The sequence below is a fragment of the Varanus komodoensis genome, unplaced genomic scaffold (assembly GCF_004798865.1).
Source record: "Varanus komodoensis strain SLA01 unplaced genomic scaffold, ASM479886v1 scaffold40, whole genome shotgun sequence".
Taxonomy (NCBI): domain Eukaryota; kingdom Metazoa; phylum Chordata; class Lepidosauria; order Squamata; family Varanidae; genus Varanus; species Varanus komodoensis.
Genome location: NW_025335942.1, coordinates 993,152 through 1,005,569, shown reverse-complemented (window position 1 = coordinate 1,005,569; position 12,418 = coordinate 993,152). Strand labels below are relative to the sequence as shown.

Here is a 12,418-nt window from a genome sequence, read left to right as displayed (position 1 = left end):
TTGGCTCCTCCAGCTTTTTGCAGTCCCAGGAAAGAAGACTTTGTCGAGAACCTGGAGGTCCACCAGGCATGGGTGCCTCGTTGTGTTCGGCTTGGTAGATCACATGCTCAGCAGGCCTGATGTGGACCCATAATGTCCATCCAGTCACAGGAGCAGCTGGCACAGCCCTGGCATGTCCAGACCACAAACAGGCTGTGGAAACTCTAGAAGAAAGACTTGCTCAACTCCCCCAGCACAAAGCAGGCAGGCCAGTGCAATCTGCAGCATCTCAGATTTTTGCAATAACTAAATCCATCCGTGAGCCTCTTCAAATGTGCTCCATTTGTAAGAAAAGACATTTGCGTTCGACTTTGTGTTACCAACTTTTTTCACAACTGCTTTGTTTTTGCAAATGACATTCTTCAATGCCAGTCACTAACAATGGATCAACTAAATCAATCATTCTGAAACATGTTTCAAACATTTGTTTTTAATCATGTAAATAATTAACTTTAGATCAGGTAACAAATGCAATTAAACATCATTTGTACATAATTATATATGGAGAATGGTAGATTGTGCATAATAAACCTTCCTACAGATTGGTGATTGCATTTGCATTTATATAAAGAGCAGTTCCTTGTCCAAGTGGGGGGAGGTCTAACCCTTGTTGTTCTTTGTACATGCAAATGGCTTTCCCACTAGCAAATCCATTTATCTACGATTGACAAATCTTTCTGGGCTGAGAAAAAAAAATCTATTAACCTCCACATAATCCATTATGATGATAAATGCTCCAGGCGGCATCTTCTTCAGTTCCCTTCCTTATTCAGAATTTCTGTTGGCAGGAAATGTCCAGGTCAAGCCAGGCAGGAATTTCTTTCTGAGTCTGGTGAATCCAAATAAGCTGCACCTCATCAAGTTGCTCTTCCTAAAATTTCAGCTATCGCCCCAAGCTTAATAGCTGGGTTTTTAAAAGCAGAGTGCAGAGGTCCCCAGTATCTGATTCTGCAATGATATGGTAGCATCTCAGGAGAACATGTATAGGCATTGTTTTGGTTGTTGCCTGCTATTTACTTTTGCGTGTGTGTGTTTAAGCAGCCAAAGGTAGGCTAGATGCTATTTTTAATATAACCCATTAGTATTTGGGATTTGGACTTTTCATTCATTGCGTTTGTGTCAGGTTGCTTTTAAACACAGTCAAGATCTCTATCCAGGAACTTACAGTTGAGAAATAGGACTTGACATGAAGTGTGACAGAGCAAAATTGGCTGGTGTGATCTACATTTCTCTTCAGTTGACTCCAAATGTGAAATGCTAACTATATTCATCAGAAAAGTTTGAAAATCGACTCTATTACTGAAGGAGAAAGAAGATACTGACTTCTATCAAACTTGGGACCTTTTTTATGATTGGCTGGAGAAATGGGATTTGGCTTAGATTTAAAGATGTCTTTAAATTTTTATAAATCAATTTGAATATGATTATTGAATGTTAAAAAAGATATGTTATAGGGGGCTGATCCAGTACATTCGATGTAATTGATGATTGTTTTTTTAGTTTTTAGTTGAAAAATTTAATAAAAAACGTGCAAAAAAAGAGAAAAGTTTGAAAATCAAAGAAGGATAGGCTAGGAATGATAACATGGGAAGAGATGAAAATAAGACAATGCAGAAAGGAATTACGACGAGCTTCTCCCCCTGTTGATACCTCGATTAATTCTGGCACAACATTCCTATACTTTTCCTTGGAATCACTTTCACCAAATTTCTGTCAGGCTTTGCTGGTGCAATCCAGAACATGTCTGTGCATACTTAACTCCCATTAATTTCAAAAGGACCTTGGCTCAAGAAGTTCTACTGGGATTGCCGCTGGTTAATTTCCAATATTCTAAGGAGGCAGCAAAAGCCTGTGTCCTTCGAAGAAATACTGCAAGCCAGCCATGATACCAGTGCCAATTTGTGTGGATTTCTTTCCACAGGATACAGAAGGGAGCCTTCCTTATTTTTGCTTGTTTATTTTTTGCTGCCTAGAAATTGGCAAATATTTGTCACACTAGGACGTCACAGGGACAAATAATGCATTCCTGTCTGTTCTAAGTCACTCAGCATGATGTTTAAAATTGCAATTCAGTGACAATTGAAATCGCCAAGAGATGACTGTATTCTTTCCACTTTCTAGTATGTGAAAATTCAGCTTTTCCATATTGCTAGCCCGGGAATCTTCATGGGCAAGTTAAGGTACATTCTTTTCTCTCTTTTAAAGAGCACGGTGACCAGTTGCTTAACTGGTTCCTTGCGATGCTGGCTTTCAAGAAGAAGAATAGAAAGAAAAGGACAGCTCTAAAATCTTGCAGGGGCATCACACTGAAAAAGGCATCCTCTTGGCATTACTTGACATCACACAGCAGTGCGACTCCACGCAGTATCCAATGCTCAGGAGGTTGTGTGGAACGCAGCTCCACTGCAGCTATGTAATTCAAATCCGTTCGCACTGGTTTTTTGTAGATTGGACATGAGTAGAGACGCGGATCCCTTGAGGCTGAGGAGGTAAAAAAAAAGAACATGCATCGTGGTTGTAAGGATAAGCACAAACCGAGCAGCTTATTCAAGGGCATGGGCTGAGGTGTCCTAAGGAGTCCATCAGGCCAGTCCATGCTATTGGCACTGTGCTAGAAGGTTCCTCATCGCACACCCTGGAAGAGCTGGAGCATTGCATGTTGAGTGTAGAACATCACACCCTACCCAAGTCTAGCGCCAATCAGTCTTGGGCATATCATGTTCTGAGAAGAATTATCATGATAAAATGAGCTACATGAAGCCTGCGCCCAGCTTTTAAGACAGAAGCAGGGGGAAAGCCTTCTGAATGTATTTTCATACAAGGATTGGGCTACAATCCTATATCCACCTACCTGGAGTTAGTCCCATGGATTTCATGGAGCTTACTTCTGAATCCGCATTGGAAGCCCTCAATCCTACACCCATTTATGTCAACAGTGACTTTTTAAATCTTTAGGCATCTTAGTTCTCTGAATTATTGTAAACAAATCAGATTTTCAGATGTTACAGAAAAAATACACAATGGAAGACTGCAGCACTGGCACAGATCACTTTCAATGGCAGTAGAATCTTCTTGATAACTGCATAGTAAAACTACCTTTCTGTTTCCAGAGGCACTGTGGGGTATAAGAGCCAATAAAAGGAAGACCCATAAAAGGGAGGGCCATAGCAAACCCCAGACTGGAGTTAATTTTTTTTCTGTCAGTTAGAAGTGTGCCCACCACACCAGCTAAATAGTATCTAGACTGAGTCCATGTAGTGCTGGGCATACTGCATTTCAGCCAGTTCACCCATCCCTAACTTCACATGGCCACATTGCTGGTCTACAACTACAATTTCCAACCCCATAGACACTATGAAAGGTAGAAACATGGCCAGCAGCATTTTATGAGAGCATATGAAATCCAAGGAGTTAAAAACATGTGTCAACTGGTCAACAACGGCCAGAATACAAAAATACCTTTGTCTTTAGCATCTATTTGGATGCTCCTCACTCCTATCAGAAAAAGGGGAAATGCTGCCTAGGGAACATGTTTGCAGCAGGGCAATACCCAAACTTGCTCCTGACAATGGATGGGACATTCCCTACCAAAAGGCCCCCCACAAAGGCCCCTCACTGGATGGACCCACTCCCCCAACTGGGGGCATATGGGCTAGCCGTCTTGCTTGCTTCTAATTACAAGCTGCAATGTACAAATCTCTCAATTAAGCAAACAGCCTTGACCACAGAACTTGACTGTGTCAAATAAAATGACAGCAAGAGATTGGGCCACAAGGATGTGCCCTTCAAACCTCTTCTATTCATTTCACATGGAATTTTATGCCTTTCACAAACCAACTGTTTTCAGGCAACCAGCAGAAGATTTCTGCAAAGTAGAACAGGCCAGGCTTCGGGTGCCCATCGCTCCAGCCCACAATCCATTCTGACAGCTGCTTCCCTCCTTTGTGGACCCCAGAGGTGCTTCTCCTCCCTTCTAAAGTTGCTCTTTCAATCTTTTGACTTGTTTGCTCAAGCAGAGCCAAGCTCAGTACATGTAGCTGTCAACACCAGCGCCAGAATGCAGCTTGTAGCCTCCCCAGCACTTGCTAAAAACTTCGTATTCTCACAACAGTGAAAATTTGGTTTTAAGTTTTAAAAAGTCCTTCCAAGAAACTAAGCAGAAAACAAAACAAAGCAATCCATCTCTTTTCTGATGTGCTGATTTTCTGTTGTTGCTTTAACAAATGTTTTAATCATTGCGTCTTATCACTGAGTCTCATTACAACAGATTCAGCCTACCATAAATGGATTTATAAATTCCTATTTATTAGCCACTTCCAGTTTATTGGCTAATACACTTTGAGTGGTGGTCAGCATCTGAAATCAGGCAAAAAAGAGAAACCTTCTGGAACCAAGCATCACTTGGCTGCCTTTTTCCAACCCTAAGTGCATGAACTGCCAACCATTATTCTTTTGCTAACACCAAAACACTGCATCTGTCAACTGCTTTTCATTTCAGTCTTGAGAAAGGAAATGAAGAACATATTCACATGATTGTAGAAAAGTCCAGAACGGCATAGTAACGTGGGCTGCAATCTTACACCCAGTTACATATTGGTTAAACCTGTGGATTTTCTGTGCCTAAGCATACCCAAGGTTGTTGCAATCCATGTGCCCCATTGTTCTAATTCACACACACCTCAACTAACATTGTTCGTTGCCATATGCACTGATTTAAAATGGTGGCATGAAAAGCACATTCGTTACCTCTTCTACTGCTGACGGGTGACTGTCCTTTGGTACCAATGTCCACAGTCATCACTGAGCTTTGCAAACCACAATAACCATTTTTGTTCCTGTCTTGTAGCAAAATCCTCTTTGCCTCTTGACAGGATGAAATGACCAGGTTACTTCAGCATGTGAGAGAGAATACACCCAGTAGGTAGCTTGGCCATATGCATGAGTTCCACGCTCATGCTAGAACAGAGTTTCTATTCTCTATTAGTGATCACAGGTATAGAACCAGACAATAGTCATTATTACAGTTAACCCATCAGGTACGAAAGATCATAATTTTACAACCCAGGCCTGAAACACAAACTGGTTCTGCACAAGAGGTCTCCTGGAAGAGAAATCTGAAGTGTGTATGACTTGGCATCCTTTCTCTGTGCACACAGGAGTCTCCTCATCCTTTCCCCCAGTATCAGACGCTTTCCCATCTTCCTTTTTATTGTAGTTGTGCCTTGTTATCACAGCCAACAAATATTCGAGGGAGGACGGGCATTCCTGAAGACACTGGCAAGAATGGCTAACCTAGACCATGGTCCTTGGGGGTTCTCTGACAGTACCTTCAGTCAATTTGGATCACTTACAGAATGCTGCCAAGGGTCTCAGGGGCAGCAGCTGTATTGTTCACCATTCTCTAAGCTTTCTTGGAACTTCAGTAGATCATTCGTGGCCATGATCATGAAGCATCCGTGCTAACAGAGCTGCTGCCTGGGATATGCTGGGGGATAAATGGTGCACGCCATTCATGTGTGCCTGAAGCATCAAGGAACATTTTAACATTCCGGCTTCCGAACAGATCTCCACCACTGGGGAGGCATTTCAATGAGCTGTATGCAGAGCAGCAGCATTCAACTGGCCCTTGGGACCACCGTCAGCAATCAATTTCATTTGGTTGGCAGCTCAGTCGCATCGTGAAATTTGGCTGCAACAAACCTATGGGCACACGCTGCGGCAAGAACTGCAGTAGAGCCATAAAAAGGGGAAAGCACTTCCAAACAGCCACAAATATGCCATCACCACGGCCAATTTAATACTTACCATTGTTTTCTGCATATATCCTTATCACAGGCATGGGCTCAAACAGCACCTTTGGTTTCGATTCCATGAGCTTCATGTTCCTTTTGTCCCACCCAGCACCTTCTAGGTAGAGCCCGTATACATAGACGCCTTCCGAAGGAGGAGATGTGATGTCATCCTTCATCCACTTGGTGACCTCATTACACAGAACTACACTGTCAAGGGCCCAGCCCTTGTTTGCTCGAGTAATTTCCTGTTCAAAGTAACACACTGTGAGAACCTGTAAGACTATGCTGCATAGACTTAACCTTTCTAGACTAAGATCCAGTTATTACATAACTTCGGAATACTCTGACAAACCATCAGGAATGGCCATGTGCAGTCCTGTGGACTGTGGCTCAGGCAGACCTCCCCCTTCCCCAAGGGCTTAACAAGCTAAGTAAATGCAATCATCCATTTCATTATTCCAGAATCCAGCAACACTGCATGTTCAGTCTCTTCTAGAAAGCCCACCTGCTGCCAGTTAGCATCACCTAACCAGAAAGATAGGACCACTTTAGGTTATTCTTTCCCAGAAGAATTAACAGAGTCAGAAAATATTTATTTTATTGCGGTGTCAATAAAATTCCCCATTTGCTTGCAAAAATCCTTGTCCTAAGTCAATGCCAAAGTCTCCTGCTGCCAGAAGGCCTCTTTCCGGCTTTCCTGAACAATAGTTAATTCTTCCCGGAATTTCACAAAGGTAGGTTTCCAGTGTCGTTCTGCTTCTGCAACAGATGCCTGAAACACCAACCATTTTAAAGAAATAACATTTGCAGGCCTAGCGCTCTGCTAACCCTCTGCCTGTTCCATCGGATAAGAGAAGACCTGAGTGCATTCTGTTTCAAGCAGATGCTCTCAGAGGATGATTTCCCAAGCCTCCCACCAGGAACCAAATGCTATCAGGAGCATGGCCATCAGGGGAATGGCTACCCCACTTAAGACCAGCCAGCTTTTAGTGGGCTCTCGGGGAGGAGGGGCACAGACACCCGCATCTGATTCAGGTTGCCTACCCCTGCTCGAGACAGAAATATTCCACAGCCTGTGCCCAGCTACAAAAAAAGGGAGCCAAAGTAGGGCTTGAATTGTGTAGGACCCTCATTGCATCAGCATGGCAAAACATCTCAAATCTCTTTGCATGAGGACAAATATTATCTCCTCTATCATTTGTTTCAGACAGTAAGCAAGCAAGAAATACATTAAATTAAATTAACACAGAGTACATTTTAAAGGCATTATTTAACCTGTCTCATTGCTGTTAAAAATCCTTGAGGGTTGAAGAACCCTGTCATCCAAAAGCAGTTTGGTCGCCCTTCAAAAATCCAACAGTAAAATTGCCGGTTCCTTTCGAGAAGCTCGGTAAACCAAAATCCAAGAGTGCTGGAAGCCCAGGATGCCTAGACACAGAGGAACGTCTTATAATTTAATTAACCCAATACACTTATCTTGCAATACCTCCAAGATCAGTGTCGACTCATCAGGGCCTAGTTCTTCCTGAGGTGGTAAAGTCCAGCCTGCCCACACTGTGACTTGCTCCTCCACGCAGAAAGCAAGATGTCAGGGAGGCAACTACCCTAGAATCCTTCTCCTAAGATGGAGGCATATTCTAACATGGAAAGATGTTGGCTGAAGCACTGCTGCCCAGGTTTACCACCTTCGTCAGAACCAAGCCCTCATTACCACGAGAAAAGATCATTGACGAATTTAGAAGATCATGTGATAAGCACAACTGTTGTTTAAACCTAACAGATTCTAATGTACTAAATTTGTCCATTAAGGAACAAGGTAGGAAAATAACTGCATCATACACATTTCCCATGCAATCAAGAAACTTCAAATGGTAGGAAATGACTAGATAGAGAGTGTTAGATAGAGCAACCATGCCTTTCAGGTTCTATAAAGCATTGGCTTTCAAATAAAAGGGATCTATTTCCAACACCTGTGTGTTTGTGTGTGCACACACGAACGCAAATCACAAACTGGTGTCAGCTGAAATGAAAGTGCGAGAAAATGGAGGCCAGAGACTGGGAAGGGTTTTAACCCTTCCTTCCCAGTGTGCATTGGTCCCAGTCTAAATTGAGACTGCAATTACTCGGAAGGAAGGAAGGAAGGAAGGAAGGAAGGAAGGAAGGAAGGAAGGAAGGAAGGGATGCAACTAATATTAAGTGCAATGTGGACCCCACACTATCATGTTTCCTCCAGTGAAAGAAGCGGTGCCCACCTTCCTCCAGCGTTCGGGAATCCTTGCATCATACATGCAGTCCAAGGCATCTCTCAGGCTCTCACTCATTATGATGGTTCCATCAATGGCAAGTTTTAGATCTGTCAGAGTGTTTTGCACCAGAGCGAGAATCCTCTGCATTCTGTCAATCTCCTGCCGCAGGAAGATGTTCATAGGCTGGAATGGCCCCATATGCTGAAGCCTTTCCTTTACCTAACATGAGAACAGAGGGTATATGACTAGAAAGAGCTATAAACGGTAAGAAGAAGCTAGCAGCTGACTTTTTTGAAAGCATATCTAGGAGGAAAGAAGCAAAGAGAGCAGCACTTTTCAAGGAAAAATGACAGGCAAAGCTGAAAGCTGTTGTTTCCCTAAAGAATGAGAGTGTGTGAGAGAGGTTTACATGAAGATCTCAGACACTGGCTGGCACATTCAATTTCTCCCCCCCCCCCTCTCTCTCTCTCTCTCTCTCTGTGTGTGTGTGTGTGTGTGTGTGTGAGAGAGAGAGAGAGAGAGAGAGAGAGAGAGAGAGAGAGAGAGAGAGGAGAGAGAGGGATGAATACAAATATAATTGGTGTTATCACCTGTAGAGAATTGACCTTTCCCATATAACCATAATTCTGTAGGAGATCCCTGAAGACACACGGAGAAGCATTTTGCTATGAGGATATAAACAACAGCTTCATAATTCAGAGTAAAAACATAGATATGAAGTCATGCCAAAAGATGTAGGAAACAGACATATATCCTTCATTACCTGTGAATTTCAACTTCACAAGGGATACCCTTTTGTCCTGTGCCTTGTACTGCAGTTTGGGAGACCTTACTGAGACTCTTTTTCTCAGGTATTGTTTTTATATATACTTCATCCAAATAACTTTTCCATCTGTTTTATACTCATTATGTTATTCCAATTTAAGTGTGTATGAATCAAAACAAAAACAAAACACTAGCACTTTAAGGCTGGGTGAGCACCAATGCCACATTCTCCCTTCCCCCAGGCTGAACCTGACTTCCAGCTCATTTCTTGGTACCAGAGGTCAATGCATATAGACAGCATTAAGCAAGGCTTTGTGCCAGTGGGGGAACTCCATTTCCAATTGTCTTCTACCACAAGCAGCATTCCTTTACCTCAAATGGTACATAGTTTGCAGGCAGTTTCTCCAGCATGTCATCTGCCAGCCGAGCAACCACGGCTTCTCTGGTCTCTCCTCCTCCACTGGAACTGTCTTTAGGCTGAATGCTGAGAATCGTGTCCAGGACATCTTTGGCAAGCTTGCTTTGATAAGTAATGTCTGCATTGGGGTGCAGCCCAAAGACTTCTGGAGTATCATAAGTAGGCAAGCCCTACACAGGGAAACATTAAGAACATAAAGAAGACCTACATCATACTAAGAAACACAAGCACTGGTGGTTCTTATGAACAGTTCTAAAAGAAGAGTAGCAATCAGTCAGGTTTGCAATGTTAAACAGAATTTGGATTTTTGGAAAAGAAGCAAGAAGGATTATGGAATTGTTGTAGATCAAAAGCTGAATATGAGTCGACCATCTGATATGGCTGCAAATACAAAAAAGCAAAGGCTATTTGGGGCTGCATTAATAGAAGTATTACTTCCAAATAATATGAAATTCTGAAGGTAAAGGTAAAGGTGGTAAAGTTTCTCCATGACGTTAAGTCTAGTCGTGTCTGACTGTAGAGGATGGTGCTCATCGCTGTTTCTTAGCAGAGGGAGTTTGTCTACAGAAATTTGTCTACAGACAGTTCCGTGGTCATGTGGCTGGCATGACTAAACACTGAGGCACGCAGAATGCTGTTACCTTCCCACCAAAGTGGTACCTATTTATCTACTCGCATTTGCATGCTTTCAAACTGCTAGGTAGTCTGACGCCCAGCTCCAGCCAGCTCCACTCACGACATGCCCACCATGTGCATGTCACGCCTATCCTTGAACACCCTCGTCGATGGGGCGTCAACCACCTCCCGTGGAAGCCCATTCCACACCCTCAGGGTCCTAAGAGTTGCCTTGACTTTCCATGAAAGGAAGGACTCTGTTCATGGAAGGTCCCTCGGCCCAATTTGGGAGTATCCTCCTTCACACCACAGCTCCCGTCAGCAGGGTCAGCCATCTGTCTGCTTTCAGGGGTCCTGAAAGGCTGTCCTGGAAAAATGGAGGGACAGAAAGGTCCATTGTCATCTGCATGGCTGATCCTGTATAATATCTGGATCCAGCCCAACGTTTATATACTCCCTTCAAGACATCAAAGTGCTTTACATGCATTATCTATCCATAATCCTTGCAAGGAAAGTCAGATAAAATGGGGGCTGAAGCTGAGAGTATCTGACTGAGACCACATGGCAAGATTCGAATCAGGGACTTTCTCTACTACACTACCCTGCTTTCCAAAGATGAAAGGCAGTAATGGGAGACTACCAATACTGTCCAGGTTGCAGTTTGCCCACTAGCAGGAATTATATAACTGAGCATCTAATCCTTTGTACCTGAGAGATCACCAGATACATCCTCAGGAACCCTTCAGGAAGCACCATTAGACTAGAAGTAAACCAGTAGGCTGCCCTTGGGCTGGAAGGAAGTTTGTGTTTGATCAGGTCTTCCATTTCCCTTTTGATGGTTTTGTTAACTACACAAACCTGAATGTAGTGAAGGTACTGATCCACCACTGTGCACTTGGGTATGCTGTAGCCTTTGTAGAAGGAGAAGTCTTGGCTGAACATGTTTTCACTGAACCACACCTTAGCAAAGGTGTTAAGCAGCCTCTTGTCATAGTCGTCCGTAACTCTCCCACCATATTGAATTTCTCCTATCATGTAACGAACGGTATTCCATGACACACCCTGAAACAAGATTCATGCAGTACTGTGTTAAGAATTCTTTCTCATAGATGAAGAAATGGGAAATCTAAGAATTCCAAGAATTCCAAGAGATCTATACCCCACCTCTTGGCCTACTGTGAGCTAATTTCATTATGTTATAATTATCACATTGCATTTACATCCTACTTTTCTTCCTCTTGCAAGGGACCCAAGGTGTTTTTCAAGTTCCTCCTTCCAGTGAGGTAGGTTGGGCTGAGTGTCTGTGACTGGCCAAAGTCACCCAGAGGGCTCCATGGCTGAGCGGGGACTCGAACCCAGATCTCCTGAGTACTCTTAACCACCGTACCACACTGGCCATATATGGCTGAATTTCCTCACCATTTCCCTCACCCATCCCTCAGCTCTCACCTACTAGCCTCCTTTCTTCCCTATTTATTCATCCAGTGAACATCGAAAAAGTTGGAGAATATGGCAGAGGTGGTAGGTATCATGAAACAGTTGAAGCTTCCCACCCCATCCCTTTACTCCAACCCACCTAAGTGCATGTGCCTTTAGCTTAAAAGGTCAATTGACTTCCAAGCAGTACAACAGAAAGAAGATAATTTTATATATTTATTCCATTTATATAGCACTGCAATAGCTGAAGTTCTCTGGGCAACTCACAAGAATTCAGTCAACAAACTCAGATACTTATTTCCAGCAAAGTAGTGTCAAGCACCTTTTTGATGTCCATGTCATCCAAATGATTCTGAACAAACTGTACTGTGGCATTGAAATCAGCTTGATTGAATTCATAAGGAATGTTCCATCCCAGAGGTCCAAATTTTCTCCTTTCCTGGACTGTGGAATGGAGGAAAGCTACAGCATATAGCATTGGCTTCCACTGTACCATGTTGCTGATATCCAAGAGATCTTGACTCACACCTGTTTCCAAGACATGGTTTGATAAGCATCATAAACAAGAAGCTTTAGATGTCTGGTGGATCCTCCATAAAGAGTCCTATAGGGAAGGGACTTCTCAGAGCTGCATTTTTAATCCCATACCCATTTCTTCATATGCTTTCACATAGCAATAATGTGCACAAAAATATGTTATGTTAGATCACTGCATTTATTAGTTACATTCTCCAGGACAAAGATTTTAAAACCAACAACAAAAATAAACCCAAGAGGTTAGGTTTCAAAACTATCCAGTTTTAAGTTTGGAGTGGGAAACAGAGAAAAGTAGAAGTCCAATTCCACAAAATTCCACAAACTCACCACACACATAAAAATAACATTCATAAAAATAATCACCAGTAAATATACCTAATACCATGCTGGTAGTTATCTATAACATTTTCCCATACAAATAAAGTAACAAATGTAATTTTTCTGGGAAATATATCATTACTGATTTTTGATTGACTTATCCGTCAAACTTCAGAAAGAAATTCACAATCATTATTGTCTGGCATTCTATTTACAGACATGACCAGTGACATTAACTAAGACAACTTATG

At 42.6% G+C, this 12,418-nt stretch overlaps 1 protein-coding gene across 1 annotated transcript in view; it reads right to left on the bottom strand.

Annotated features, from left to right (window-relative positions):
• Window positions 1–2,368: 2,368 nt before the first annotated feature.
• DNAH5 (dynein axonemal heavy chain 5) overlaps window positions 2,369–12,418 on the bottom strand; it is a 140,449-nt gene continuing 130,399 nt past the window's right edge. Inside the window, exons 73-79 of the mRNA XM_044442817.1 lie at window positions 11,635–11,840; window positions 10,734–10,937; window positions 9,215–9,430; window positions 8,084–8,296; window positions 7,107–7,259; window positions 5,845–6,076; window positions 2,369–2,520 (exon numbers count right to left, since the gene is read on the bottom strand). Coding sequence (XP_044298752.1) covers window positions 2,369–2,520; window positions 5,845–6,076; window positions 7,107–7,259; window positions 8,084–8,296; window positions 9,215–9,430; window positions 10,734–10,937; window positions 11,635–11,840 — 1,376 coding nt within the window. The remainder of the gene's footprint in view (window positions 2,521–5,844; window positions 6,077–7,106; window positions 7,260–8,083; window positions 8,297–9,214; window positions 9,431–10,733; window positions 10,938–11,634; window positions 11,841–12,418) is intronic.